Source organism: Leptonychotes weddellii, chromosome 9 (assembly GCF_054177405.1).
Source record: "Leptonychotes weddellii isolate Sample4059 chromosome 9, ASM5417740v2, whole genome shotgun sequence".
NCBI classification, from domain to species: Eukaryota; Metazoa; Chordata; class Mammalia; order Carnivora; family Phocidae; genus Leptonychotes; species Leptonychotes weddellii.
This window is the reverse complement of record NC_138377.1, coordinates 77,096,839-77,121,544: the sequence shown is the minus strand read 5'-3', so window position 1 is coordinate 77,121,544 and position 24,706 is coordinate 77,096,839. Positions and strand designations below refer to the sequence as shown.

At 54.4% G+C, this 24,706-nt stretch overlaps 4 protein-coding genes across 4 annotated transcripts in view; 2 read left to right on the top strand and 2 right to left on the bottom strand.

The window, feature by feature from the left end:
- DUOX1 (dual oxidase 1) overlaps window positions 1-7,589 on the bottom strand; it is a 33,133-nt gene extending 25,544 nt beyond the window's left edge. The window contains exons 1-8 of the mRNA XM_081831027.1: window positions 7,457-7,589; window positions 4,996-5,104; window positions 2,894-2,977; window positions 2,540-2,704; window positions 1,085-1,272; window positions 731-932; window positions 444-610; window positions 1-36 (exon numbers count right to left, since the gene is read on the bottom strand). The exon at window positions 1-36 is cut by the window's left edge and continues 4 nt beyond it. Coding sequence (XP_081687153.1) covers window positions 1-36; window positions 444-610; window positions 731-932; window positions 1,085-1,272; window positions 2,540-2,704; window positions 2,894-2,977; window positions 4,996-5,053 — 900 coding nt within the window. The 5' untranslated portion in view covers window positions 5,054-5,104; window positions 7,457-7,589. The remainder of the gene's footprint in view (window positions 37-443; window positions 611-730; window positions 933-1,084; window positions 1,273-2,539; window positions 2,705-2,893; window positions 2,978-4,995; window positions 5,105-7,456) is intronic.
- Window positions 7,590-13,530: 5,941 nt separating this feature from the next.
- On the top strand, window positions 13,531-16,910 carry DUOXA1 (dual oxidase maturation factor 1). The gene is made up of 6 exons (XM_006727444.3): window positions 13,531-13,686; window positions 14,027-14,084; window positions 14,422-14,556; window positions 14,771-14,984; window positions 15,231-15,448; window positions 16,169-16,910. Exons 1-6 carry the CDS (start codon window positions 13,540-13,542, stop codon window positions 16,423-16,425), a joined length of 1,029 nt encoding a protein of 342 aa, XP_006727507.1. The 5' UTR covers window positions 13,531-13,539; the 3' UTR covers window positions 16,426-16,910.
- A 495-nt stretch (window positions 16,911-17,405) lies between these two features.
- On the bottom strand, window positions 17,406-21,116 carry DUOXA2 (dual oxidase maturation factor 2). Its single transcript, XM_006727470.3, has 6 exons — window positions 20,716-21,116; window positions 19,557-19,614; window positions 19,140-19,274; window positions 18,676-18,889; window positions 18,175-18,389; window positions 17,406-17,823 (listed from the first exon to the last, which is right to left on the bottom strand). The coding sequence occupies exons 1-6, from the start codon at window positions 20,860-20,862 to the stop codon at window positions 17,630-17,632; spliced, it is 963 nt and encodes a 320-aa protein (XP_006727533.2). The 5' UTR covers window positions 20,863-21,116; the 3' UTR covers window positions 17,406-17,629.
- A 175-nt stretch (window positions 21,117-21,291) lies between these two features.
- DUOX2 (dual oxidase 2) overlaps window positions 21,292-24,706 on the top strand; it is a 20,231-nt gene continuing 16,816 nt past the window's right edge. The window contains exons 1-8 of the mRNA XM_081831037.1: window positions 21,292-21,376; window positions 22,000-22,083; window positions 22,358-22,447; window positions 22,682-22,846; window positions 23,435-23,622; window positions 23,775-23,976; window positions 24,097-24,263; window positions 24,671-24,706. The exon at window positions 24,671-24,706 is cut by the window's right edge and continues 4 nt beyond it. Of these exons, the coding sequence (XP_081687163.1) occupies window positions 22,014-22,083; window positions 22,358-22,447; window positions 22,682-22,846; window positions 23,435-23,622; window positions 23,775-23,976; window positions 24,097-24,263; window positions 24,671-24,706 (918 nt within the window). The 5' untranslated portion in view covers window positions 21,292-21,376; window positions 22,000-22,013. The remainder of the gene's footprint in view (window positions 21,377-21,999; window positions 22,084-22,357; window positions 22,448-22,681; window positions 22,847-23,434; window positions 23,623-23,774; window positions 23,977-24,096; window positions 24,264-24,670) is intronic.

The window sequence follows — 24,706 nt, the reverse complement described above, 5'->3', positions numbered from 1 at the left end:
CAGGAAGCTGGGCAGCCACTCATACAAAACGATGTTCTGAGGGTCAACAGAGGGCAAAAGGGAGGCAAGTGCTGGAGCAGCCACGCTGGGAGGGTCTGAGCCCCAGGAAGGCTTAGGTGGGAGGTGAGGGCCAGGCAGGGGCAGTCAGCAGGGAGGCGACTCCAACAGGACAGGTGCGGACGCCTGTCCCCCACTAGGAACACGGGATGGGCGTGGGCTAATAACTAATAACCACAGCCAAGTCTCGTGTGTGACGGTCATTTGCCTGCTCTTCATCCTCGGGGTCCATTCCTAGACGCTAGCTCCAGTTCTGGGGAGCAGTGTCCTCCCGGAAAAGGGCGTTTCTGGGGGCTGCTTGCGCGAGGATGGAGGGCCCTGCGGGGCAGCGGAGTCTCGCGCGCAGCCGTCGGGGGGAGGGGGCGGGGAGAGGGCGCGTGACTGACCTGGTAGGTGGCGATGACCCTCTTGCGCGCGTGCTGGAACAGCTCCTCGTCCCCCCATTGCGGGTGCTCGCGGGCCAGCCGCTGCGCGCACAGGTTGTGGTAGCGGAACCACAGCAGGCCCAGCGCCTGCAGGAACGGGTCGCGGTTCCCTCGCTCCGCCCCGAAGGCTGCACGCGACGCGGGGCCGCAGGGCAGGAGAGGAGCGGCGGTGTGACCACCAGCTTTGCCGCCCGCAGCCCGCGCCCCGCCCCGCGCCCCGGCCGCCGCAGCCCGCCCCGCGGCCTCACCGTACAGCCCCCCGGGCCCGCCCTGTCCGCTGGCGGGGTCGGGCGCCGTCCACATGAGCAGGGGGCTTTGCGCGTTCCGGGGGAAGGCGGGGTCGGGCCCCGACGCCAGCTGCCCCCCGGAGAAGCTCCGCAGCGCGTCGCTCCACGAGTGCGAGGAGCCATAGATGGCGCTGCCGTCCAGCCAGCCCGTCGCCTCGTTGGTCTGCGGGGGGCACCGCGAGGGTGAGCCGGGGGTGAGCCGGGGGTCGGGCAGCGGAGGCGGGTGTTGGTGCGCCAGGGGGTGGGAGCCTCTCTCCCTGCCCCGCCCTGCCCTGGCCTGGCCGCGAACCCGGGACCGCGCCTGCCTCGTCTCACCAGGTCCCGGGGATTACTGGGGCTCTGTCCGGTCTCGGGGTCCCAGCGGCTCCTCTGGAAGGGGAGGACCACGTCCCCGCGCCGGTCGGGGTCGAACACCGGGTCCCCGGGCGGGATGTGGATGTTGAGGAACTCGGCTGGGCAGCCGGGGGTCTCCACGCTCACCAGGTCCGAGAGCACGTGGTAGCCTGTTCGCAATGGGGAGGGCGTGCAAGGACCAGCTAAGGACCATTCTCCCTTCTGCATCAGGTATCTAGCCCTCCCCGACTACCCTTGAAGCTTCAAAAGACTCCTCAGCCATTTTTGGCAAGTCCAAGTCTTGACCTCCCCCACCCTTCCCAATCCTTTGTTACACCCTGGTCCATACTGTTTTCATTGTCAGTTTGGTCTTCTCCTTGGTAACTGGGAGGTGCCGGGTGAGTGTGCCTAGGCAGTCAGGCTGGGAACACCTGCTCTAACATGCAGCTGGGAGCAGCCTGCCCAGAGAACCTGCCAGGCTCACTACAACACTGGACACTGGGATTCAAATGTAGGCACCCTGGGTGGCCAGCAGGAGCCCGGCATTCCTGCTGGGAGCCAACAACCCACAGTCACTGGGGTCCAGCCACCCACCCTAGCACCCCCATTTTGACACCATGCCCACCAGCCCTCTTGTCAAAATCAGAATCCTGCCCTAAGACTGTCCTAGGAGTCACAGCGGGCAAAGAGTGAGAACAAAAGTCCCTACGAGATTATTGTCATGCTCCTGTCTCTACCTGCAGTCCCTTCAACAGCTCAATGTGGGGCAAATTTATGCCTCCCCCAACCAGACTTTTCTCCCTCTACTTTTTCTTCCCCAGAAAAAGAAATACAAGACATAGCTTTCTTGACTTAAGAAAAGTCATTTTAGGCCCCAGACATCTTATGATTTATGCCTACTTGCACAAAGCACATTCTTGAGTTATCTTTGCAGGATTTAAACCCCTTTGAGCACTCAGATATTAGAGCAATTAAAAGGCAGACAATTGATGCCAACCCTTGCTGGCCCTTGTGACTTCCATCAATTAAGACCTGGACTCTGTCACTCCGAGATGACTTTTGCCTAAATTCTAGGCTTATTCCCCATTGGACAAGTGCCTTCATAAATGCATATGTACCCTTACCTTAAAAGTTCCCCAGTTTTATTATTTGGGAAGACACTGCTTTAGGAAATATTCTCCATGTTTTCCTTTACTTGTTCTAAATAAAACTCTTCCTAGTCTTGTCTTGGTTTTGTCTTTTGACTCAATATCCACCGAGAGGCAAATCCAGTTTTGGGTAAGAATACCCCATCCCATTGCCTCCCCCTCCATCTCTCACCTGCATCTCTAAGATCCTCCATCACTTCTCTCCCTCACTCCCCGACTCCCCCCCTCAGACATAGAGGTGTCCAGCTGACCCTACTGGCCTCCCTCCCCCAGAGGTTGAGGGCCTCACCAAAGAAGACTCCCAGCACTGTTCGGTTTCGCAGGGAGGCCTGCCCTGCAGGGCCCCTCATGGCAGTGTTGCTAAGGTTTCTGGGGTTGGGCAGGTGGGGTTCTCTCAAGGGCTGGTACACACCATCTGCATAGCTGGCTGGGACCAGGCGCTGCAGCCGAGAGCCTGGGGTAGGAGGGGTAGGGACAAAGATAAATCCTCAGTGGGGCTCCCTTACCTCCTCTCTCCCAGGCTTCCCTCCATACCACAGATCCTAAAACCTTAAGAATGGATGAGCCTTTGCTGGTACCTGCCAGGCCTTGCCCCTTCGGGCACCCCTGCCCCTGGGGCTGTCTCTATTTGGCCTTCACCTACCTTTGCTGCCCCATCTGTGCTCCATGAGGTTGTTGTACCACCCATCAAATCGCTGCACCTCCCAGGAAATGGGGTTCTGAGCTCCTGTGTGAGAACAGAAGGAAGGGGCAGCTGGGCAAGTCCGGGCATGAGAGGACAGGCAAGCCTGAAGGATATGGCTCTTGGGAGCCTGGTAAGGGGAGCAGCAGAAGGTGGACACCCAGCACAGTGTGGAAGGTAGGGGACAGAGGGAGAGAACCGAGGACAAAGTGGTATCCAAACTCAAGCTCAGGGGGGAAACATGGCACCGAGCACTGAAGCAGTGTAGCCAGGGGCGGTGTGTGCTGACAAGTAACCTCAGAGAACAAGATGAAGCTGGAGAACAGTGGCGATGTGGAAGGGCATGCAGGAGCCTTCTACTGCCCTCACACCTCAGTTCCCTGGGGTGACAAGGCAGGACAGAAACCATTCCCAGCCCTAAGATACCATAGGGAGTAAGAGCCAGCCGCACCCCAAATGCCAACCAGGGAAGGAGAGGTCATTCTGTGACCACTCCCTGGGTAGGGGAAGTGTGGAAGAGGGGCTTGGCCCTCTCCTGCTGAGCAGAGCCCCCAGGGCAAGTGTGTGGGCCCTGGGGCTGTGGCTCTGGGGCCTGTTGCTACTCTGGTCTCTTTTCCAGTTTCTGGGGTGGGGATCAGATCAGGGACTGCCTGGTCATGGGATAACCTTGCCGCCTCCTCTTTTGAGGCATCAGGTTCCTCATGTAATTCCTCTTATTGACCCTATTATACTTTCCAAAAACTAGGATCTGGGAGGGAGCACTCAGTTGTTGAGGGAAGAACTCAGGCAGTGAGGGCAGAGGGAAGGGTCCAGAATCAGAGGTGGAATGGGGGTCCTTCTGGTCAGTAGATCAGATGACCAGTTAGATTCCTTTCCCCAAACTAGAAGGTTACAGGGCTAAAGCTCCCTCTCTGCTCACTTCATAGAACAGAACAAAGAAAAGGACCCTCATCAGCCAGCGAGAGACCCATTCCTGATTGTCTTTCCACTCAGACTGAGAACAAGATCTCAGAGCTCCCCTCCTGCCCCACACTTCCATGTGCATGTGCACACCCATGTGTGCACACTCACTCACCAGCAGGTCAGAGAAGGAAAGTGACTCAGGCCCTGATGTTTGAGCAAAGAACTCAACTAAGGATCCAGGACTTGGGGCAGGAACTAGTGCAGCTATATACATGTGATCTCTAAAATAAGATGAACTGGTGGCAGAACAAGGTGGAGGAGGGCCTTTGGGAGGGAGCATAAGGGAGAATGCCTTCTGGGAATAAGTGGCAAGAGCCTACTAGAAAAGGAAAATCCAAGGTCAAGGCAAAGAGAGAGCTGGAAGGAATGGGAATGGGAACAGCTCTGTCCTGGGAGAAGCTGCAGGGATCTATTGCCCAGTCAGAATACATCATTCCAAAGGTTTTCTCTGCTTCCCTTTCCTGTATCCTCCAACCCTTGATGATAAGGAACTGGCTATTTAAAAAAAAATTATTTATTTATTTGAGAGAGAGAGCACGAGCAGGGGAAGCAGCAGAGGGAGAGGGAGAAGCAGACTCCCTGCTGAACAGCGGGGCTCTATCCCAGGACCCCGGGATCATGACCCGAGCCAAAGGCAGACACTTAACCAACTGAGCCACCCAGGCACCCCAGGAACTGGCTCTTTTTAACCTAACTTGTAGCACCTTAAACCTACCTCCCTTCTCAGAGACCCAGACTTCAGAGAATGGCCTCAGATTCTAGTAAGAGACTGTCCAAAGCTGACAGAAACAAGACGAAATCGAATGGACCGACCATATTAGTGGTGGTGGTTGGTTGTGTTGGTTTTTTTTTTTTCCCCATATTGTTTTAAAACACTGGTGACTTCCCTTCAGCTTTGGGTCTAGTCTGACCACAAGATCCATTATTATCTTGTATGCCTCATCAGTCTTTTCCCACTTGGGATCAGGGGTCCTTACATTATGAAGAAAGAGAGAAGACAGGGGAGAGAGAAAGGGCCTCCAGACTGAGGAATGAAATAGGAAATGCTGACACAGCAGGATTCCTCTGTTCCTAGCTATACTTCTTCAATCTATACTTACCCATGGATGTCCATGACCCAACCAGGAGTGTCCATGCCAGAGCCAGGCAGAAGCCCATGATGAATATGATAATAGGGCTTAGGTATTAGAACACCCCAAAATGGAGACCCTAGAAAAAGAGGACAGGAAGAATGAGTCCCAGCAATTCAGAAGAGTCAGGCCAGGGCCTCTGCAGGCCCCTGTGAATCTAGGTGTGGCCTGGGCCAACACCACAGTGAGGAGCAGAGAGCAGGAGACACACTGTCTCCCAAGAATCTTTCATTCATTCAACAAACACTTGACAAGCACCCACTATGTATCAGGCACTGACCTAGGAACTGGAGATTAAGTGATGAACAAAGCAGACAGAAATCTCTGACTTCCTGGACTTACCTTCTTAGATTAACCGAAAAACGTTGCTTTGGTCCAGCTTTCCAAAGTGTTATGTTCCTTGGACAGAGCCTTGCTTGGGGGCCAGGACACTGAGCTGCTGCTAGTCCACGAATGTGGTCTTAGGCAGGTCACTTATCTGATCTGGACCTTGGTTACCTCTTCCAGCAATGGGAGTAAACATGCCTGAACTGTCTATCTCCTAGCATGGTTGCCGGAATCAAACATCAAACCTGAGAATGAGGTTGAATTCAAACAAGAAAGGTGACAGGTGTTATGTAAATGTGATGTAGAGAGAGCGTGGCTGGAGCATGGCTCCTCTCAGTGGAATCAAAGAATGCAGCGCCAGGCACTCCCATGCTTGGTCCCAACTTTCTGCTCTCTCTCCCCAGGCTAACAAATCACCCAGGGACAACAGGGAAACAGAGGCAGCAGGGGACTCAGGCTGGGACTCCTGACCAGCACAGGGAGTGCCTCAGGCCAGTAAAGATTTTCTAAAGGCAGCATAGAAACTGGGGGGTGGGGGTGGGGGTGAGGCTGGGGAACTATCTAGTGGAAGAAAGTGGGAACTCAGAGAAAGCCTTATCTCAAACCAAACCCTCAGGACTCCTGAACAGGTTGTCTAGTCCCAGAGGAGGAGCCCCAGAGGGTGATCTCATCCCAACTTGCTATCTCCCATTAAACAAGTGAAAAACCTTAGGCCCTGTCATAACTCAAAAGCTCAGCCACTCTATCCACTCCATCCCAGAGACTGTCCAGATGGTGACCTTTGATAGTGTGTGAAGAGCAGGGTCCTGAATGGTTGAAGCCATAAGGATGGATGTGCTGAAGTGGCCACAGTGGTCCTTCCCTGATCTAGGATGCCCTGCCCCTTCCCCCCTACCACTGTGTCTTCAGGATCCTGGGCCCCAGAGACCACTCAGCCCACAAAAAGCATGTAGTGAGCTTTCAGGCCAGGCTGTGCAGATAAACCTGAAGAGGAATTGGGTATGCTTAATAACCACTCCTTAAGGGTGGGTAGCCACAGTGATTTATACAACATTGATTCCGTAACTTTCTAACAGCCTTGAGTGGAAGGCATAACCTTTTTTTTTTTTAATTCTTATGTTAATCCCCATACATTACATCATTAGTTTTAGATGAAATGTTCCATGATTCATTGTTTGTGCATAACACCCAGTGCTCCATGCAGAATGTGCCCTCCTCAATACCCACCACCAGGCTAACCCATCCTCCCACCCCCCTCCCCTCTAGAACCCTCAGTTTGTTTTTCAGAGTCCATCGTCTCTCTCATGGTTCGTCCACCCCTCCGATTTCCCCCACTTCATTCTTCCCCTCCCGCTACCTTCTTCTTCTTCTTCTTCTTCTTTTTTTTCTTAACATATACTGCATTGTTTGTTTCAGAGGTACAGATCTGAGATTCAACAGTCTTGCACAATTCACAGCGCTTACCAGAGCACATACCCTCCCCCGTGTCTATCACCCAGTCACCCCATCCCTCCCACCCCACCCCCCACTCCAGCAACCCTCAGTTTGTTGGAAGGCATAACCTTATGACAGGGCAGTGAAGCCCCAGGCAGTGGCAGAACCAGGGAGAGAACACAGGCCTACCTTGTTCTTGTCCCACATGGCTACTTTTCCAGCCTGAAGTCCTGCAGTGGTGACCCCGGGGTGGGGGAAATATAAGCCAAGGCCATAGCGATTCCAACCTGATCCCAAGGGAAGGTTGAGGGGCAGCCTGGACTCTAAAAGCCCAGAGTTCCCTCCCGGGCATCATGTGCTTGTGTCAGGAAGAACTCCAGAGAGATCCTTTAGGATCCTTTAGGCCCAAGCAAACTAGGCCACCCAACACTCCCAGTTCTCCAAGAACCTAAAACTTTGGTGGTGGGGTGGGGGAGGAATAGGCCTGAACCGGCTCCATTTTAGGGTCAGGCTAATAACGGAGGCGCAGTGGGGCCAGGGCTAGAATTCCTCTTCCCTCAGAAAGCGTGGCGGAGCTGGGGCACACTCCGCCGAAGCCACGCGAGTGGAGCTCCCTCCCTCCCCCGGAGCGCCTAGGCCCGCGGGCCGGAGAAGCCCTTCTGGGTCTGACCTGTGGCCGTGGCGTCCCTCGACCCCGGAGCGCGGATTGCCTCCCTCCTGGCTCGCAGCGGGGCCGCGACGCCCGCTCCCGGCCGGCTTCCTCCGCGGCGGTGCGCGGGGCGGGCGGGGCCGGCGGTGAAGAAGAGACGGCACGGCCGGGTTCTAAGGCGAGGCGGGGCGGGGCGGGGCGGGGCGGAGTGGGGCGGGATCGCAGCCGACGCGCCGGGGACCCGCCGAGGTGCTCCGAGGGGACCGGGACGCGCCAGGTGAGACGGCGCTGGCTCGCAGGGCGCAGGCGGGGGATCTGTCCCGTCGCTGGCGAGGGCTCGGCTAGTGCGGCCACTTGGACAGCAAAAAGGGCAAGTCTGCCGGGACTGGGGTGTGGGCGGGAGGCCAAGCGGGTGCGGGGGGACCGGGGAGGCGCTCCCCCAAACTCTCCACACCTTCGGAGCAGGGCTCCAAGACCAAGAGGATCGGTCAATGCCGGCAGACCAGGCTAGGCGTCCAAGCAAGGCCCTCGTCCTAAGACCCTGAAAGAGTCTGTGGCAACCACTCCTCCCCCCGCAGGGTTCCTCGTGAGCTCTCGGGGTCTCCGGCGCTCGAGCCCCGCCCGCGCCCCGCCGGTCCCCGGACTGCATCGCTAGGTTTGTGCCGGAGCTGCCCGGGGTTCTGGGCAGGGGGCAGGAGGAGGAGGGGCCGGAGGGATGTCTGCGGAGGGGACAGCTCTTGGCGCGCCGTCCCTCCTCTGTCCCAGGCCGAGGACCGGAGGCAGCGCCTCAAAGCCTCGGGTGCGGTCTGAGAAGGTTGAGAGCGACTTGCAGTGGTGGGTGGGGAAGCACCCCGGACCCGGTTTGTCCGGTCGAAGCCTGGTCCTTCAGTGCATTAGAAGAGTGGGACGGGAAGCGGCCTCCGCCAAGAGAAAGGGAGTGCGCTTTCGGTGACAACGTCTGGACCCGGTTCCCGCCCTAATCCCACCCCCAGGAGCGCTGCTTGTGAGGTTCCACAAGGACGAGGCGAGCGGCGGCTCAGGCTGCCACGCACGCATCGTTTGCGAGACGCGAAGGTAGGAAATGGTGGTCCGGGTGTGAGTGGCGGGGATGAGGCTGCTGGGGTCGGTGCGGTCTGGGAGGGTTTTGAAGGGGACGTCGGAGTGCCGCCACTGCCCCGCGGGTTCCCGCGTCCACCCAGGGCAAGTTCAGATCAAGTGGGAGTTCCTCAAAGAGCGCTTGATAAGAAATTAAGAGGAGGCCATCCATCAATGCCACTAGGTTTACAGACATGGACTCCTTATCTCGGCTTACCTGGAGCCTAGATGTTTGACTTGCATGATTCAGCACCCCCCCCACCCCCACCCCGGGCTCCTTACTCACCTCAGCCCTTACTGGGGATTCCTGCCTCAACCCACTCCTCAGATCTTCTATTTCAACACTTAATTCTTTCCTTGGTGCCACAACACACATACACATGTCCACATGCCTTCTTCATGAGAAGAGGCTGGGACAGGAGTGCCTGACAGGGTCCCTGTAGCCAGCCAGAGCTGTAAACTTTGAATGGGATCAACCCCAACCAAAGAAACAAAATATTACATTCTAGTAGCTGTGTATCATCAATCAGAGCTCGTGGCAACTCCAGCCATGTCACCCATTCCCCCCTTTGTAGAGAATTAGGAGTCTTTCTGGGTTCCAGAAGATGGGGGAGGTGGGCAGAGGGAGGCTACAAGAGGGGCCACAGAGCACTAAGAAAGCACGTGACAACTTTGCTGAAGACCCTGTACTAGGCTGAATTTTCTTAAAGACGCGTAACTTTATTTCTTGCCCACCCCTCATACACACATAGGAACCCCACTTCAACCTGAGATAGGTAAGGGTTAGGTAACTGTGTCTGAAACACAACTGAGCATTAGAAATGCTTCAGTATTTTAAGGGAGTTCAGAAAGGGAAAAGAGTGGCCCTCCCTTCTCCAGGACAGGGAGAAAGCGTGGGGATTGACCCAACCCATTGAGAAAGCACCTCAGTTTTGTCACCGGGGCCTCTGATTGAGGGCTTATGTATCTAGTTCTTTATGTTACTGAGAGCTACTTTCTTTTTGTGTCCTATTTCTGTTTACGTGAAACTGTGGGTGTATGTCTGACTGTATCTTGTCTTATTTATATCCATGTCCATTGTGTATATCTGTCAGTCGTGGTGGTGAGCTAGGGGAGAAGTGAGTGAAGACTGACAAGAGATTTTTCTCAGATTGGAAGAAATTCTACTGTCAGAGCCTCCTTGGCAAGCCAAGGAGGAAGATGTTCCAGAGGGAAACTACAAGCTTTGTAGGAAAAGCAGGATGGCTGGGCATGAGGACTTTCATTTCAGTCCCACCACTTCATGCAGGAGGCCTGTTACCTTAATAATTAAAACTAATTTGGGATCAGCATCATCCAAAATTAACTTTAGATTAGGCGATGTAGATTAAGGAAAACCTAATTCATTAAGTTAAGCAAGAAGAAATTAAAAAAGGTGAATTTTATTCACCAACTATCTTTTTTCTTTAGTCATCTTTAATAAGTATTCTGGAGAATTGGAAATAAGTTAACATTGTTCTTTTGTACTTACAGAGCCTTTTGTTAGTGTTTCTTTGAAGCACCATGTTAATAGAGATGAGCCATTCTTGTAAAATATTTTATAACCTCCCATTAAAATATATGTAGGAATAATGCTAACATCTAACGCTAACCCAAATACATTACACTATTATTTGCTTATATTGCAAATATTTGTTTTTGAAATTTCAGCATATAATATGTATTCATAGGATCAGTAAACTTGCTTTATCTTCCTACCTTATTACCCAAGATATTCTACATTTTATAGCCTTTTCTAAAAAATATAGCCTTCCATCACAATTGTAATGGCTTCAGTCTAGGTGTCATTGATAAAAAATTGTTAGGCCAATAAATAAAATAAATATCATATCACATATTATAAAAGATAACTTAATCCACACGTTCTTAGTTATTTATCTTTAGCTAGAGTTGAAATATATGTTTCAGATTCAATTAAACATGAACACTCATGCTTTGGATTCTAACTATTGGAAGAGGCTCTCTGAAAATTTTGTGAAAGCACTAAAAATGGGCAGGGTTGGTCAAATCCCTTCCTGCCCAATCCTTAGCCCTATATTCGTGACACTCAATTAATGTTGAATGAGAGTTTAATACTGTCTAGAGCACAGAGGGAGCATAGCTCCCTCTTGTGTGTGAAATAGAAGATGCTACCAGCAGGGAGAGGAACTCATTCATATATTCATTCATTCAACCCATAGACTTATTAGTATATGCTACAAGCAGGGGATGCAAAGATGGAGATTAGAAGCTAATGGGGAGATTGATGTTCAAATAATTATAATACAGTGTAATTATTGTGATCGTGGAGGTATATTCAAAATGCAATCAGAATATTAGAGGTGGGAACATCCACACTGGCCCAATGGTTTCAGAGGAAACTTCACAGAGGGGGTAATATGAGCTGAGACTTGGAAGGGTGAAAAGGTCTTTGCTAAGGGGTAAGAGCATGCCAGGCAGAGGAAATAGCATCTACAGAGGCATGAAGACTTGAAAGAGCATGTCAGATGCAGGGAGAGGCCAATAGTTGAGTATGGCTAGAGGTTAGGCTAGGCCAAAGATAGAGATGCAATGGTAGGTGAGATCAGATAACAGAGGATTTTGTATGTGATTGTGAGGTTAGACTTTACCTAGAGCAAAGAAGTAAAATGATTATATTTGCTTGTTAGAAAAAAAAATGTTCTGCCACCAGGCAAGATAGAATGAGGCTGAACTAGGGCAGTAGGGAAGGAAATGCATGGATGGCTTCAAGAAATGTTTAGGAGGTCAGATGGTCTAGCTTTCTGATTTATTTTATTGGTACAGTGGTGATGCCACCAAAGAGACAAAGAAAACAGAATAAAAAGCAGAGCAGAGAGAGTGAATTCAGTGTGGGACCTGTTAAATCCGAGGCATCCATGTGAAAGCCAAGTGAAAATGTCAACAGGGTAATTGGACCTTTTGTGTTTGGAGCCCAGGTAAGAGATCTACCTGGAGACATAGATTTGAGATGCAACAGCCATGGAAATAGATGAGTTTACCTAGGGAATCATGAAGAGTGCTAGAAGAAAAAAGCCTAGACAGGCTCCTGGGAAACAGAAATATGTCAGACGGAGGAAGGACTAGCAAAGGAGCCACAAAATGAATGGCCAAAGGCAGCAGACCCAGGAGAGCATAGTGTCATGGAGACCCAAGGAGGACAAGAAAGAGGGAAACTTCCACAATGCCAAATACCACAGGGAGGTCAAGAAGGATAAGAAGTGAAAACTTCCCTTTGGATTTAGCATGTGGTAACCTAATGGAGAAGTCGGAGACTTCTCAGAGACAGAAGCCAGATTGCAATGGGTTGAGGAGATAAAACAGTGAAAACACCAACATAGTCTATTCTTCCAGAAAGCCTGGCTGTGAAAAGGGGAGAGTGGGATAAGACAGTAGCTGGAAAGAACTAAGAAGTTCAAGGGACAGAGTCCCTTCTCTTTGTGCGCCTAAGATGGGAGAAATTTACACAGCCAGCAGAGAAAGAGAAGCTGAAAAGTTGTAAAGAGAAAGGGGATGACTAATGAGAAAGGTGGTAGTGAAGGCAGGCAGGATTGGAGTGAGAGCCTAGGAGGAAAAGAGATACCTGTTCCTCTGGAATGGAAGAATTGAGGAGTTAAGAAAAAAAGCAAAACTCCACATGAAAACTGAGACTCAGAGGTTATGTGACTTGTCCAAAAGATGGGATTAAAAGTTCAAACTGTCTGTCTGACACTATGCTACCCCCAGAGACAGCATAGGAGGTGGCCCGGCCTAGGAGGAGAGTGGAAGGCTGGGAGCCTTCCACAAGGTATTATAGAAGAATCACAGAATTTAGAACTAGAGGGGACCTGGAGATCATCATATCCAATTGCAGATGAGGAAACCAAGGGCCAGGGAGGTTGTCATTTGACTGCCCAGTGTTTTAAAATTAGTGAAGAACTGGAACTGGACCCAGAACTGATTCTAGCCCAGGGTTCCCTCCAAGAAGGATTGGATAGAGAGAGAAATGGAGTAATAAAATGTCCCCTATTTCCCATCTATTGATGTCACTCTGTTTCAGGTATTATTCTTAGCACTTTACACACACAATCTTGTTTCACACTCACAATGACCCTGCGAGGTAGATATTATCATTTCTATTTTGTAAAAAAACCAAGTCTCTGTAGGGGCCAAGTAACTTGCAAGAGGCAGAGGCAGAATTCAGACACAGAGCTGCACAACTCCAAACTTACTGTTTCACTGCATCGCTGAACAAGACACTACCAGGTCAGACTGTAAATAATGGAGCCTCCCAGGCAAACCAAGGCCCCAGTACAGATCACACACAGGGTTATTGGTAGAGCTGGGTTCATCGACTGTAAGATGAAGTGAACTTGATTTTGTTTATTCTAGAGTTGCCAGAGTAGGAGCCAGGGTGCTTGAGAAAGCTGGACAGACCAGTCCGAGGAGTGCCAGGACTGGGAATCAGCCCTCTGATAATGTAGTTGGATTAGATACTTAGCAGAGCTGTCTGGCTTTTGTTCCTTTGGGGACTGAGAAGGAAAGCCACTTGTTGTAATCTGTACCATCTTTCACCCTTATGCCTTCACTTGATAGTAAACATAGATCTTTTTATGTCCTGTGATCTGTCTGATTGTGCTGGAGGTCTGAGAAAGATAAAAGAGAATTATATTTCCTAAGACAGTCCCAGAGGAAGCAGAGAAGACTCGAGGGTGGTTGTGGCCCTGATTTAGGGGACCTACGGGTTAGGAAAGGAGCATGGGGCAACAGAGACTGATTGCCAAGACCCCCGTTCCCTCACAGTCAAAACGTAGGGAAATGAATGGCAGAGGGGCAGCCGAATGGCAGGAGCGGTATCTGGTGAGCTCCAGAGATGAGGGACGCGGTCTGGTTTATGCTCTGCTGTATCTTCAGCACCAAGAACAGTGCTTGGCACCTAGACATACACATCTATTGTCCTACAGCATACGCCTCCCCTGCACAACCCCAGCAAAATGGCTACTTTGGGACACACATTCCCCTTCTATGTGGGCCACAAGCCGATCTTCCCAATGGACACCACCTTGGCCGTCGTCATTACCATCTTTGTGACTGCACTGGTCACCTTCATCATCATCCTGCCTGGCATTCGGGGCAAGATGGTGAGAAACAAGCCCAACCCTGGAGACCCCAGCCCCAGAGAGATCTTGGCCTCAAGGTGAGGGGGCCAGACTCTCTGGCTACAACCAGACTCAGGAAAGAGACTCCAGTCCTGAGAAAGTGTCACCCACCCCCACCCCCAGGAGGGAGTTCCCTACTCATTGATTCAGTGGATAATAATTGAGCACCTATTACATGCCAGGCACTTTGATCACAACTGACCAAGTGACCTCAGTTTTAGAACATCCCCCTACCACCACCACACACACACAAGTCTGGAAAGAGGAAGGGTGGATTTGGAAGGAGGGTGTTCCTTCTAAACCCACCCACCCTGTGACTCAGAGGCTGTTCTGGCTGTTGCGGGTGGTGACCAGCTTATTCATTGGGGCTGTGATCCTGGGTGAGTATAATCCTGGTCAACTGCCTCTGTCCCATCTAGTTCCCTCAGCAGTCAGCCTGTCCTCTCCTTGTTTCCTCATGGCATCTTCTGCTTCAGGGGAGGGAGGGGGGGTGGCATAAGCAGACTGTCACCAAAGGAAATCTTGGATTCTGACCCCTTTATTCATCTTGGGCAAATATACTGTTGACAAACTAACCATGAGCCAGACCCTGAGCTAGTCAACAGATATACAGTTAAGAGCAAAACAGACCTAGACCCCTTGTAGCTGTCCTTCTGACTCTAACCCAGGAATGCCTGGACCTTCCTGAGTTCCCATATGTCCAACTCCCCACCCCAGCTGTGAATTTCAGTTCTGAGTGGTTCGTGGGCCAGGTCAGCACCAACATATCATACAAAGCCTTCAGTTCCGAATGGATCAGCGCTGATGTGGGGCTGCAGGTTGGTCTGGGAGGACTCAACATTACACTCAAAGGTGAGGGATGGCTCTTACCTGTGAGGGAGGAGAAGATTCTGCTGTGTCTTTGGGATCTAATTTGGATCTACAGGATGGGGGGATGGTAGGAAGGGAAATTTCCAGAGACTGAGACCAGCTCCTGTCCCTCTGCCCAATGTGATGAGCCCCTACCCAGGCAAATGCCCATTCTGGGCCTTGGGTTCCTGCTGAGCACAACTGCCCTATTCCCCAGGGACCCCAGTGCAACAGCTGAATGAGACCATCAATTATAATGAGGAGTTCACCTGGCGCCTAGGCAAGAACTATGCTAAGGAGTATACAAAGGCACTGGAGAAGGGGCTGCCGGACCCCGTGCTCTACCTGGCTGAGAAATTCACCCCGAACAGTCCATGTGGTCTGCATGGCCAGTACCGCCTGGCAGGACACTACACCTCAGCCATGCTCTGGTGAGGGTGGGATGGAGGTCCTGCTGGCCTAGACCCAGGAATGGAGTTTCTACCCATCTTCCTCCACTTATGTGGAAATCCCTGGTGGGACAGGGTGGCACCAGCCCCATGGTGCTTGGTTGGGAAACCTATAGGCAGAAATCCCTATCTCACATCTTTGGGATATTTTTGGGTCCCTGAGTCTCCACCTGGGCCCTTCCAAGTAGAGGTGTCCAGGCCAGCCTTCACTGGGTCCTGGCTCTCCAGGGTGGCATTCCTCTGCTGGCTGCTGGCCAATGTGATGCTGTCCATGCCCGTGCTGGTCTACGGTGGCCACATGCTGCTGGCCACAGGCATCTTCCAGCTGTTGGGACTGCTCTTCTTCTCCACGGCCACATCACTCACACCACCCTGTGCCCTGCACCTGGGTACTGCTACGCTGCACACTCACCATGGGCCTGCCTTCTGGATCACATTGACCACAGGTGAGGTGCAGCCCTGAAGACAGACACCAGAAGGCTTAGGGCCAGGGAAGGAGGGCCAGGGACCACCAAATAAGTGGGGGTTGAGGATCTGCCTCTGGGGACCAGGATGCCTTTCCTCTCATTAAAGCCCCATCCCTCTTACATCACTCATCTCTGGGTTTTATCTCCCCAGTACCACCTGCCTCTCCTCCATAGATGCCTACTCCCTGTGTCTTCTGTCTCTGTCATTTCCCTCATCCCCTAACTCTCTCTTCACCCAGCTCTTTCCCAAATCTTCCAGTCTTATGTCCCTGCCCACTTCCCCCAAACACTCTTCTCTGTGTCCCCCATTCCTTTGCTTTCCTTCTCTTTCCCTTCCTCACGTAGCCTTAAAATGTCCTGCAATTTCTTCTCTTCTCCTCTTCTCTCATGCCCTTTCTCATGCCTCCTCCTCTGTGTTCTGCCCTTCCCCAGGGTTCTCTGTTTTCAGAGTTCTCTTTTTTTTCTCTCTCTCTTCTGAGATGTAATGCAAAGAGCACTGGGCTTAGAGTCCCAAAACTCAGAACAACAGAGAGCCACACCAGCTGTATGACCCTAAGTCCGTCACTGCTCTGAGCCCAAGCTGCCCTGAAACAGGGATACCAGCGATTCTCTTTGAGTTGTTCTGATGCTCTTGGGAGAAGATGTCCTTGGGACAGCATTACTATCACCAAGGCGGGACACCTGTTGTCTCATTCCCAGGACTGCTTTGTATGCTGCTCGGCCTGGCCATGGCAGTGGCCCACAGGATGCAGCCCCAAAGGCTGAAGGCTTTCTTCAACCAGAGTACAGGGGAGGATCCTTCACTGGAGTGGAATCCTGAGGAAGGGGGACTCCTGAGCCCCAGATACCGGTCCACAGCTGAGAGTCCTGAGCCCCAGGACATTCTTCTGTCAGAGGCTTCTTCTGAGGCATGGTGTAAGGAGGAGCATCACAGAGAGTTTGACTGTGCCGTATAAGGTTCTTCTCCCTGGTGGACACCTGGACTTCCAATCTGGTTGCAGATCTCATTGGAGCCCCATAAACCTGCCAGAACTGACTGCAGGATGGGTTGAAACCAATCTGTCCCCAGCCCCAATCTGCAGGTGGAGTAGGAAAAAGAGCCTCTTTCTATTGATGTAAAAACAAAAACGAAAACAAAAAGCCCTAATATGCTAAACAGACATTGGGGCTGCCTATCAACCCTGTCTCCATGTTAAGACCAAGCAGGTGCTGCCCATTTCTGCACAGCAACCCTGCCTTCCCTTGATGCTTGCCTCTTTGAGGGGCCATTTATTGAAACTCAGCTTCATCTATATTGTGTGTGTGTGGGGGGGGAGGTTACTGTGTGATTCCCATGTAGTCCCCCTCATCCCTCTGTAGCTCTTATTTTCCTTTTTCCTGGGTCCCTTTTGTTCTTCTTTTACTTGTGTGATCTCTTGATACAATGAAAGCCCTGGGCAGCAGAAGAAACCAAACTTCTTGTCCCAGGTCTAATATTAACTAAGTGTGCTACATTATCTTTAAGCTTAAGCTTCAGTTCTCAAATTTGCCAAATAAGATTGTAGGTCTTGCCAAGGACCTAAAAAAAAAAAAAAAAAAATCCCAGGATTTACATTTTTATGCCTTGCTGACAACTACCTTAGCCCTTGGACACTACCTCTTAGTTAGTGAATAAACTGGAGTTAGTAAATGACCTAAGAAATGCCATTCCCTCCCACTCAGCTGAGCCAATGGGAGGTTGACCTGTCTGGTCACTGCTACCTGCCATCCTCCTGGGGCAGCTCAGGAAGATGCTGGCTCCGAAGGGTTCCCCTTTGGGCTCACTAGAGGGCGCCCCTCTCCCAGAGCCTTGTGGCGAGGCAGAGAGAATGTAGTAGGCTGCTTCCAACCCAGGGAAGTCGGCCGAGGACTCATATACCCCAAGCCTGGAAAAGCCATTGAATGTAATAGAAACAAGTTTAAGAAAAAAAGAAAAAGAAAAAGGATTTATTGACAGATCACCTCGGAAGACCCTTTTTCCCCGGGCGTGGGCGTGCGGCACGTCTGAGGCCGCCCAGTTTTCCCGGCGCCCGCGGCGCAGTGACCCTCCTGGAGCTAGCTCTCCTGGCCCGAGCCCAGCAGGTATTGCTACCCGGCCTGCAGGGGGCCGAGGCGGGGTAGGAGTCCGAGGTTGAATAACCCTCAAAGCTTAGTACTAGTCGTTAAGTCCAGGGCTCCGAACTGCTTATGCAGTGGGTTGTTCAGGATGAGAGGGAAGTTCCCTTTCGCCTGGCTACCATAGTCCTCGCCACTTCCGTCCAAGAAGGTGCGGAGAGCGCTGGGTCGAGAGTAGTGGAGACTCACCACCGCCACTCCGAGGAGGAGGCACAGGATGCCTGCGGCGGCGCGGACAGAAAGAAACAGGGTAGTCAGGGCTCCGGGCCAGAACCTGGCCTGCCCCCCTCCATCTCCTGGGGGCTACCCCTAGCATTTCCTCCCCCAACCCACACGGCAGAAAGACCTCTAATATGGATTACGTGATACATGAGTTCATGCGCTAACTGGGGCAAGCCACCGAACCCTTCAGAACCCCCTGGCCTCATCTGTAAAATGGGCATAACTGCCTGCTTCTAGGAACTATTAAGAGGAGCAAATTAGATAATATATGTGAACTCATTTTGCAAACGGGAAAAGCACACATCAGCTCCCACGCCCAGCCTCCCGGAATCCGCCCCCTTGGTCCTCACCGGTGGCCAGGGTGACCCAAAAGGCGGCGCCGTAGTGAGTGGTGAGCGTGGAGGAGCCGAGGCGGAGCGGGCAGAGCTGCACGCTGGAGACGGAGGCGAAGGCGAAGATGGAGAAGAGCGTGAAGGCGCCGGTGGTCAGGAGCGCCAGGCCTCCGTAGAGCGGGACCGGCATGGAGAGCAGCGCGTTGGAGAGGAGCCAGAAGCAGAACGCCACCCTGCGGAGGGGGCCCGCCGCACTGTGAGCTGGCTTCCCCCAGCCTCGCTTGCTCTGTGTCCCTACCCCGGAACGAAAGCCGGGGCTGGGACGGCGAAGGCGCAGGGGAACCCTCCAGCCGAGCAGCCGACTCCCAGGCTTTGCTGGGGCTCTCTGGGTTCCGACCGTCTGAGCGGTAATTCTCACTCCCCGCACCATAGGGCTGTAACTCTACCTCACATCCTCTGGCTCACACGCCCCCGCCCCGACACTCCCTCACTCACAGGTGCCTTCCCTCCAGCGCTCACCACAGCGTGGCGGACGCGTAGTGTCCCGCCAGGCGGTACTGGCGATAGAGCCCGCAGGGGCTGCTCGGGGTGAACTTCTCCGCCAAGTAGAGAACTGGATCGGGCAGCCCCTTCTCCAGTGCCTCCAAGTACTCCTCGGCATAGTTCTCACCCAGACGCCAGTTGAAGCGCTCGTTGTAGTCTATGGTCTCGTTCAACTGCTGCACCGGGGTCCCTGCGAAAGGAGGGCGGCCGGGGTAGTGGAGCTGCGCACAACCCGGGACACCGCAACTAAGCTAGTGCGCGTAGGAAAGGGGAGGTGTGAGAGACATGGGTTTGGCAGCGGTTGCGGAAAACACGGATCCGTGAGGAATAAAAACTCTTCGAGCCCGTGGGGTCTGAGATTTCCTCCAGCTGCCCCTGCCACACTCCCCCAGCCATGGGGTCTGCCAATCCAGAAGTTCACTTTGCCCCAGCCCCCTCACCTGTGAGTGTAATATTAATTCCCTCCAGGCCGACGTGGAGACCAACGTGAACGCTGACCCTTGCTGCACTGAAGGCCTTGTAGGATGTGTTGGTGTTCATCCCACCCACTGACCATTGTGCGCTAAAGTGCACGGCTGTGGGGAGAAACACAGTGTCGGGGGAGGGTTAGGGAGAGCATTGGGGAGATGCAATGAGGAGAGTGGTGATGGCAGGTAGGACACTGTGAAGAGAGATGGAGGGTCTAGGGGTCCAAGGTGGTATACATGGTAAGGGTGCAAGAGTGGGCACTAGAAAGAGCTGAAGAATGCAAAGAAGGAGCAGGAAACAACCCCCAAATCTCCATTTTCCCAGGTGCCCTCTGCCCACCTCCATCCTCACCCCAGGTCCTCTCCCCATCTGCTGCACCACACACTCACCCACAATTTCCGCGCCTATGAACAGACTGAGAAGAACTCTCACCAGCCAGAACCAGCGCTGCAGGAACAAGCACCTGGGTCAGGTCTGGTAACTGCCCAACTAGAGTCCCCAAGACCTCCCTTGACCCCATGCCACCTAGATCTTTAGTGTCCCTGCAGCTGTCCCCTCTTGCCCCACACCCTTTTCCGAGTTACATTCCTGAGGTTTTAAAGCCAAAGTCTGTCTTGCTTTTTGTGCAAGTCCCTCTGAGCCACTGACATTTCTGATGTTTTCTAGCCATGCACTTCTGCCTCCCTAGCCCCATTTCCCAGTCCACCCTGCAACCTGGCTCCCTGCCTGGTGTTGTCATATCACCTTCACTCCCCCAGCTATCTGGCTCCTGGTCCTGGTCTTGCCAGCTACTCGAGTCACTACTATGATGAGGCTCAGTGAGTCCAGAAGTGCCAGGCAGGCTGGGGTCACCTCCCCCAGGAGAGGGCAGCCCCAGGGTCCTGTCATAGAGGAGGTGGGAAAGCAGCCTCTCAGATATTCTTAGGTGCACCAGTTTCCCAAGGAAACCGACACAGATCAAGACTCAGGGAGGCTAGGTACTCCTAGACTGGAAAAACAACTTAGGTTCTGGGAGAAGGGGGGGGTGGGGGTGGTCCAAGGACAAGTACCCAGTCTGTTACAACTTCGAATCATTTGTGGAAGTCCCCGAGTCCTTAGGATGGGAGCACCCATACACATGCATCTCAACCCAGCACACCAGTGAAACACAGCAGTCTCAGCTCTTGGTCCCCTGGTCATTACCTGAAGGCTGAGATTGGAGTGCAGCCGCAGTCTGAGGAGAGGAGGGAGACTCTAGCAGCATGTGAAGACTAGAATTAGCCCCAGGATTACTGGACTGGGCACCCACTCTCCGCAGCAGCCTCCTGGATGATCCAGGTGGGGTCAGTCTCTAGAATGTCTTATACAGGGTCTCCATCTCTCCCAGTCCTTGGGCAGGGAGGGGTGCCGGCTGCCCCCAGACTTCTGGGTCTGCTCCACCTATGCTCCTCTGGTTCAACATTTCATCTGACTATTCATGGAAGCCCTTGTTACAGTATTACCTGTCCTAGGTCTTCCAGAGACAAGCTGCCCATGACCCTCAAGCCCTAGCATCTAGCACCCCCTTACCGAGTGACCACGAATCCCAGGCAAGATGAGCAGGAAGCTGGCGGCCAAGGCCAAGAACACCAGAATGACGATGAGCAACGGGACGCTGAAGCCGGGGGCATGCCGGGGCTGGGGGTAGAAAGGCAGCTCACCATTCCACAGAGTCATGCTGCAACGGGCCAAGCTTGGTCCGCTGGAGACGGAAAAGTGCGAACCTGGCAACTGAACCCAGGTCCCACTTCTCTTTACCGGTCCCCTGCGTTCTTGGACAGGATTTAATGGGCTGGTCAAGTCTGAGTTGCTCAACTCGCCCGTAAGGAAGCCTAGTGGCTGGCTGCCTTCAAGTGCTCTAGGTTGGCCCAGGCAGGGTTGGGTAGGTGGGAGAGAGGAATTATTTCTCACTGGCTATAGCCAGTTACTTTCACGGCTCTGTTTGGAAGTGGTGCAGGACCTGGAGCCCTTTTATAGCAGCCTGGGTAGGTCGCTGGGTGGATGTCAGGGCTTGGCAGCTGGGTGCGGTTGGAAAGAGATCTTGCAAATAAGAGGCGAGGCTACTATGCAAATGAGGGAAGCCCAGCCTCCACAGTAAGAGGGCTAGCCTCCCGCCCAGATGCGACACTTGGCACTGGTCTGACCTCAGCGGACACCAGGGCAGCTGGCCTTAGAGGATCCAGAGAAGAGGGTGAGAGTGCTGCTGGGGAGGATCTTCAGAGCTCGGAGGGGCTAGGAGGGTGGGAGTGGTGCTGTGTTGGGAAGATGGAGGCTGGGAGGAGGGCAGAGAAGCAAAGATTCCAAGAGGAAAGACTTCTGACCCCAGAGAGGGGCCCTAAACCAGAGGTTGGAAGGAGTTTGGGGCCTGATTGTTCCATCCCTCCTGTCCATGCACAGGCATTCACAGTAGAGTAGGAGGGGCTGCAGGTCCCGGTTCCCAGCTCACTAACTGCTTTCCCTTCCCTGCCTCCTCTAGGAGAAGCAGTTACTGAGGGCTTGGGGATGGAGATAGGAGGTTGGGAGTTGGGGGGGGGGGGTGCTGCCTTGGACTGATAAACCACAGAAGATTAGTGCGGCCGCAGGCGGAGGGGTTCTTGGGCCAGTGTTAGTTCTTCCACCAGGTGGACAGTGGGGACCAGTGTCAGTACCTACCAGGTGTCCTGAGAAGAGTGGCATGCCGATGTGGGTCCTTGGTGATGCTTCTAAAAGCTTTGCTCCAGAAGTGAAAACAGCAGACACCTCCTCCCCAGTGCGGGCTGTAGGCATGGGGGACACCAGCTCCTTGTCACTCACTTTTCACCTCCCACCTCCCAGGCGGCAGGGTCAGCATGCTCTGCGCAAGGCCAGAGGCAGTGGTGCTCCTGGGAGCTCTGCTGACTGCATCCCTGGATCCAGCGGGTATGTATCCGGTGCCCCTGGCTTCGGGATGTCACCCTGTACCTCCTGAGGCTGGGGGAAGAAACAGATGCAGGCGAGCTACAAGATCGGTCAAATCGCAGCGCCGCTCAGCGGGATGGGAAACTTCCCAGGGCAGCCACAACGCCGCTCAGGGGTTGCCTCTCGGGTAGGGTTGGGGGCGCGCAGTGAGCGGAGAAGCGCGGGGGGGAAGCCGTCGCTTCCCGGAGCGGTCGCAGGGAGGCTAGCGCTGAGGGGACCGTTCTCTGACCTGCAGGCGGCCAGGAGTCACTCCCACTGTCCTGGGAAGTGCAGCGCTATGACGGCTGGTTCAACAACCAGAGGCATCACGAGCGTGGCGCAGCAGGTGCGTCCTGTGGTCCGGGGGCGGGGGGATTAGGTAGGGGGCCGGGCCGCGGGAGACCGGCGCGGAGAAGCCGGGCTGTCTCCGCAGCGAACTCCTACGCACTCCTGGGGCCAGAAGACCCTGGCGAAGAGGGTCTCGCCAGTGAGGATGGGGATTTGAGGTAGGCGTAGGGAGAAGCTTGTGGGCTTTTTGGGGACGGGGTGCTCTGACAGCCCAGCTCCCTGCTTCCCACAGGCTTCCGACTGCAGCGCCTCGTGCCAGCCAATTACGCGGATGGCGTTTACCAGGCTCTGGGGGAGCCGCTGCTGCCCAACCCGCGCCTACTCAGCAACGCCACCATGCAGGGCACAGCCGGGCAGCCATCCCACCGCAGCCGCACGGTGCTGGGGGTCTTCTTTGGTGAGAGCAAAGTGGGAGGACGCCGGGGGTGAGCCGTCACTTAGCTCAGCGCCTGGGGAGAGGGGCCCTGCGGCCAGTCTTCAAGAGCACGGGAGACAGACCCAAGACTCCCAGGCACCTCCTCCTCCGCACTAAGCAACACTTCCAGCCCTTCTTTATCTCGAGAGATTTGGGAGTGTCGAGTCAGGGATATTCGCTCCTCTAATCTCTCTCTTACCCCTTAGGCCAAACCTAGGAGTGTCATTGGACCTCCATTATAGCTCTAGGAGTTGAGTCCCCTGCCACCGCTCTCCTACCGTATGATTATATCCTCTTTCCTCCGAAGAGAGAGGGGGAGGCAAGATCTGTTGGGAGATGGGAATTGGGGTGGGGGAACCCTTACATTAATTATATTATTTTGATTCTTACAACAATGTTATGAGGTGGGTGGAGAGAGCACTATATCCCCACTTTGAAAATTAGAAAAAAGACCCGGAGCTGGTGGCAGAGCTTGTACTCCAACATGTCTTCTGACTCTTGAGAAACCTAGAGAAACTCCCTGCCCACGGGGAGTGGCGGTTCTCATCAGTTTGGCCCCCATGGCCGCAGGCTACCACGTGCTGTCGGACCTGGTGAGCGTGGAGACCCCCGGCTGCCCAGCCGAGTTCCTCAACATCCACATCCCGCGCGGGGACCGGGTGTTCGACCCCGACCAGCGCGGGGACGTGGTCCTCCCCTTCCAGAGGAGCCGCTGGGACCCCGAGACCGGACAGAGCCCCAGTAATCCCCGGGACCTGGTGAGACGAGGCAGGCGCGGTCCCGGGTTCGCGGCCAGGCCAGGGCAGGGCGGGGCAGGGAGAGAGGCTCCCACCCCCTGGCGCACCAACACCCGCCTCCGCTGCCCGACCCCCGGCTCACCCCCGGCTCACCCTCGCGGTGCCCCCCGCAGACCAACGAGGCGACGGGCTGGCTGGACGGCAGCGCCATCTATGGCTCCTCGCACTCGTGGAGCGACGCGCTGCGGAGCTTCTCCGGGGGGCAGCTGGCGTCGGGGCCCGACCCCGCCTTCCCCCGGAACGCGCAAAGCCCCCTGCTCATGTGGACGGCGCCCGACCCCGCCAGCGGACAGCGCGGGCCCGGGGGGCTGTACGGTGAGGCCGCGGGGCGGGCTGCGGCGGCCGGGGCGCGGGGCGGGGCGCGGGCTGCGGGCGGCAAAGCTGGTGGTCACACCGCCGCTCCTCTCCTGCCCTGCGGCCCCGCGTCGCGTGCAGCCTTCGGGGCGGAGCGAGGGAACCGCGACCCGTTCCTGCAGGCGCTGGGCCTGCTGTGGTTCCGCTACCACAACCTGTGCGCGCAGCGGCTGGCCCGCGAGCACCCGCAATGGGGGGACGAGGAGCTGTTCCAGCACGCGCGCAAGAGGGTCATCGCCACCTACCAGGTCAGTCACGCGCCCTCTCCCCGCCCCCTCCCCCCGACGGCTGCGCGCGAGACTCCGCTGCCCCGCAGGGCCCTCCATCCTCGCGCAAGCAGCCCCCAGAAACGCCCTTTTCCGGGAGGACACTGCTCCCCAGAACTGGAGCTAGCGTCTAGGAATGGACCCCGAGGATGAAGAGCAGGCAAAGGACCGTCACACACGAGACTTGGCTGTGGTTATTAGTTATTAGCCCACGCCCATCCCGTGTTCCTAGTGGGGGACAGGCGTCCGCACCTGTCCTGTTGGAGTCGCCTCCCTGCTGACTGCCCCTGCCTGGCCCTCACCTCCCACCTAAGCCTTCCTGGGGCTCAGACCCTCCCAGCGTGGCTGCTCCAGCACTTGCCTCCCTTTTGCCCTCTGTTGACCCTCAGAACATCGTTTTGTATGAGTGGCTGCCCAGCTTCCTG

Bases quoted from the DNA above. Each gene is read 5' to 3' on its own strand.
- DUOXA1 (XM_006727444.3), top strand. From the start codon at position 13,540: ATGGCTACTTTGGGACACACATTCCCCTTCTATGTGGGCCACAAGCCG. The intron at 13,687-14,026 runs GTGAGAAACAAG...CCTGTGACTCAG, and splicing joins CTGGCATTCGGGGCAAGATG to AGGCTGTTCTGGCTGTTGCG. The intron at 14,557-14,770 runs GTGAGGGATGGC...CCTATTCCCCAG, and splicing joins ACTCAACATTACACTCAAAG to GGACCCCAGTGCAACAGCTG.
- DUOXA2 (XM_006727470.3), bottom strand. From the start codon at position 20,862: ATGACTCTGTGGAATGGTGAGCTGCCTTTCTACCCCCAGCCCCGGCAT. The intron at 18,390-18,675 runs GTGAGCGCTGGA...CCCCCTCCGCAG, and splicing joins TACGCGTCCGCCACGCTGTG to GGTGGCGTTCTGCTTCTGGC. The intron at 17,824-18,174 runs GTGAGGACCAAG...GCGCCGCCGCAG, and splicing joins TTGGGTCACCCTGGCCACCG to GCATCCTGTGCCTCCTCCTC.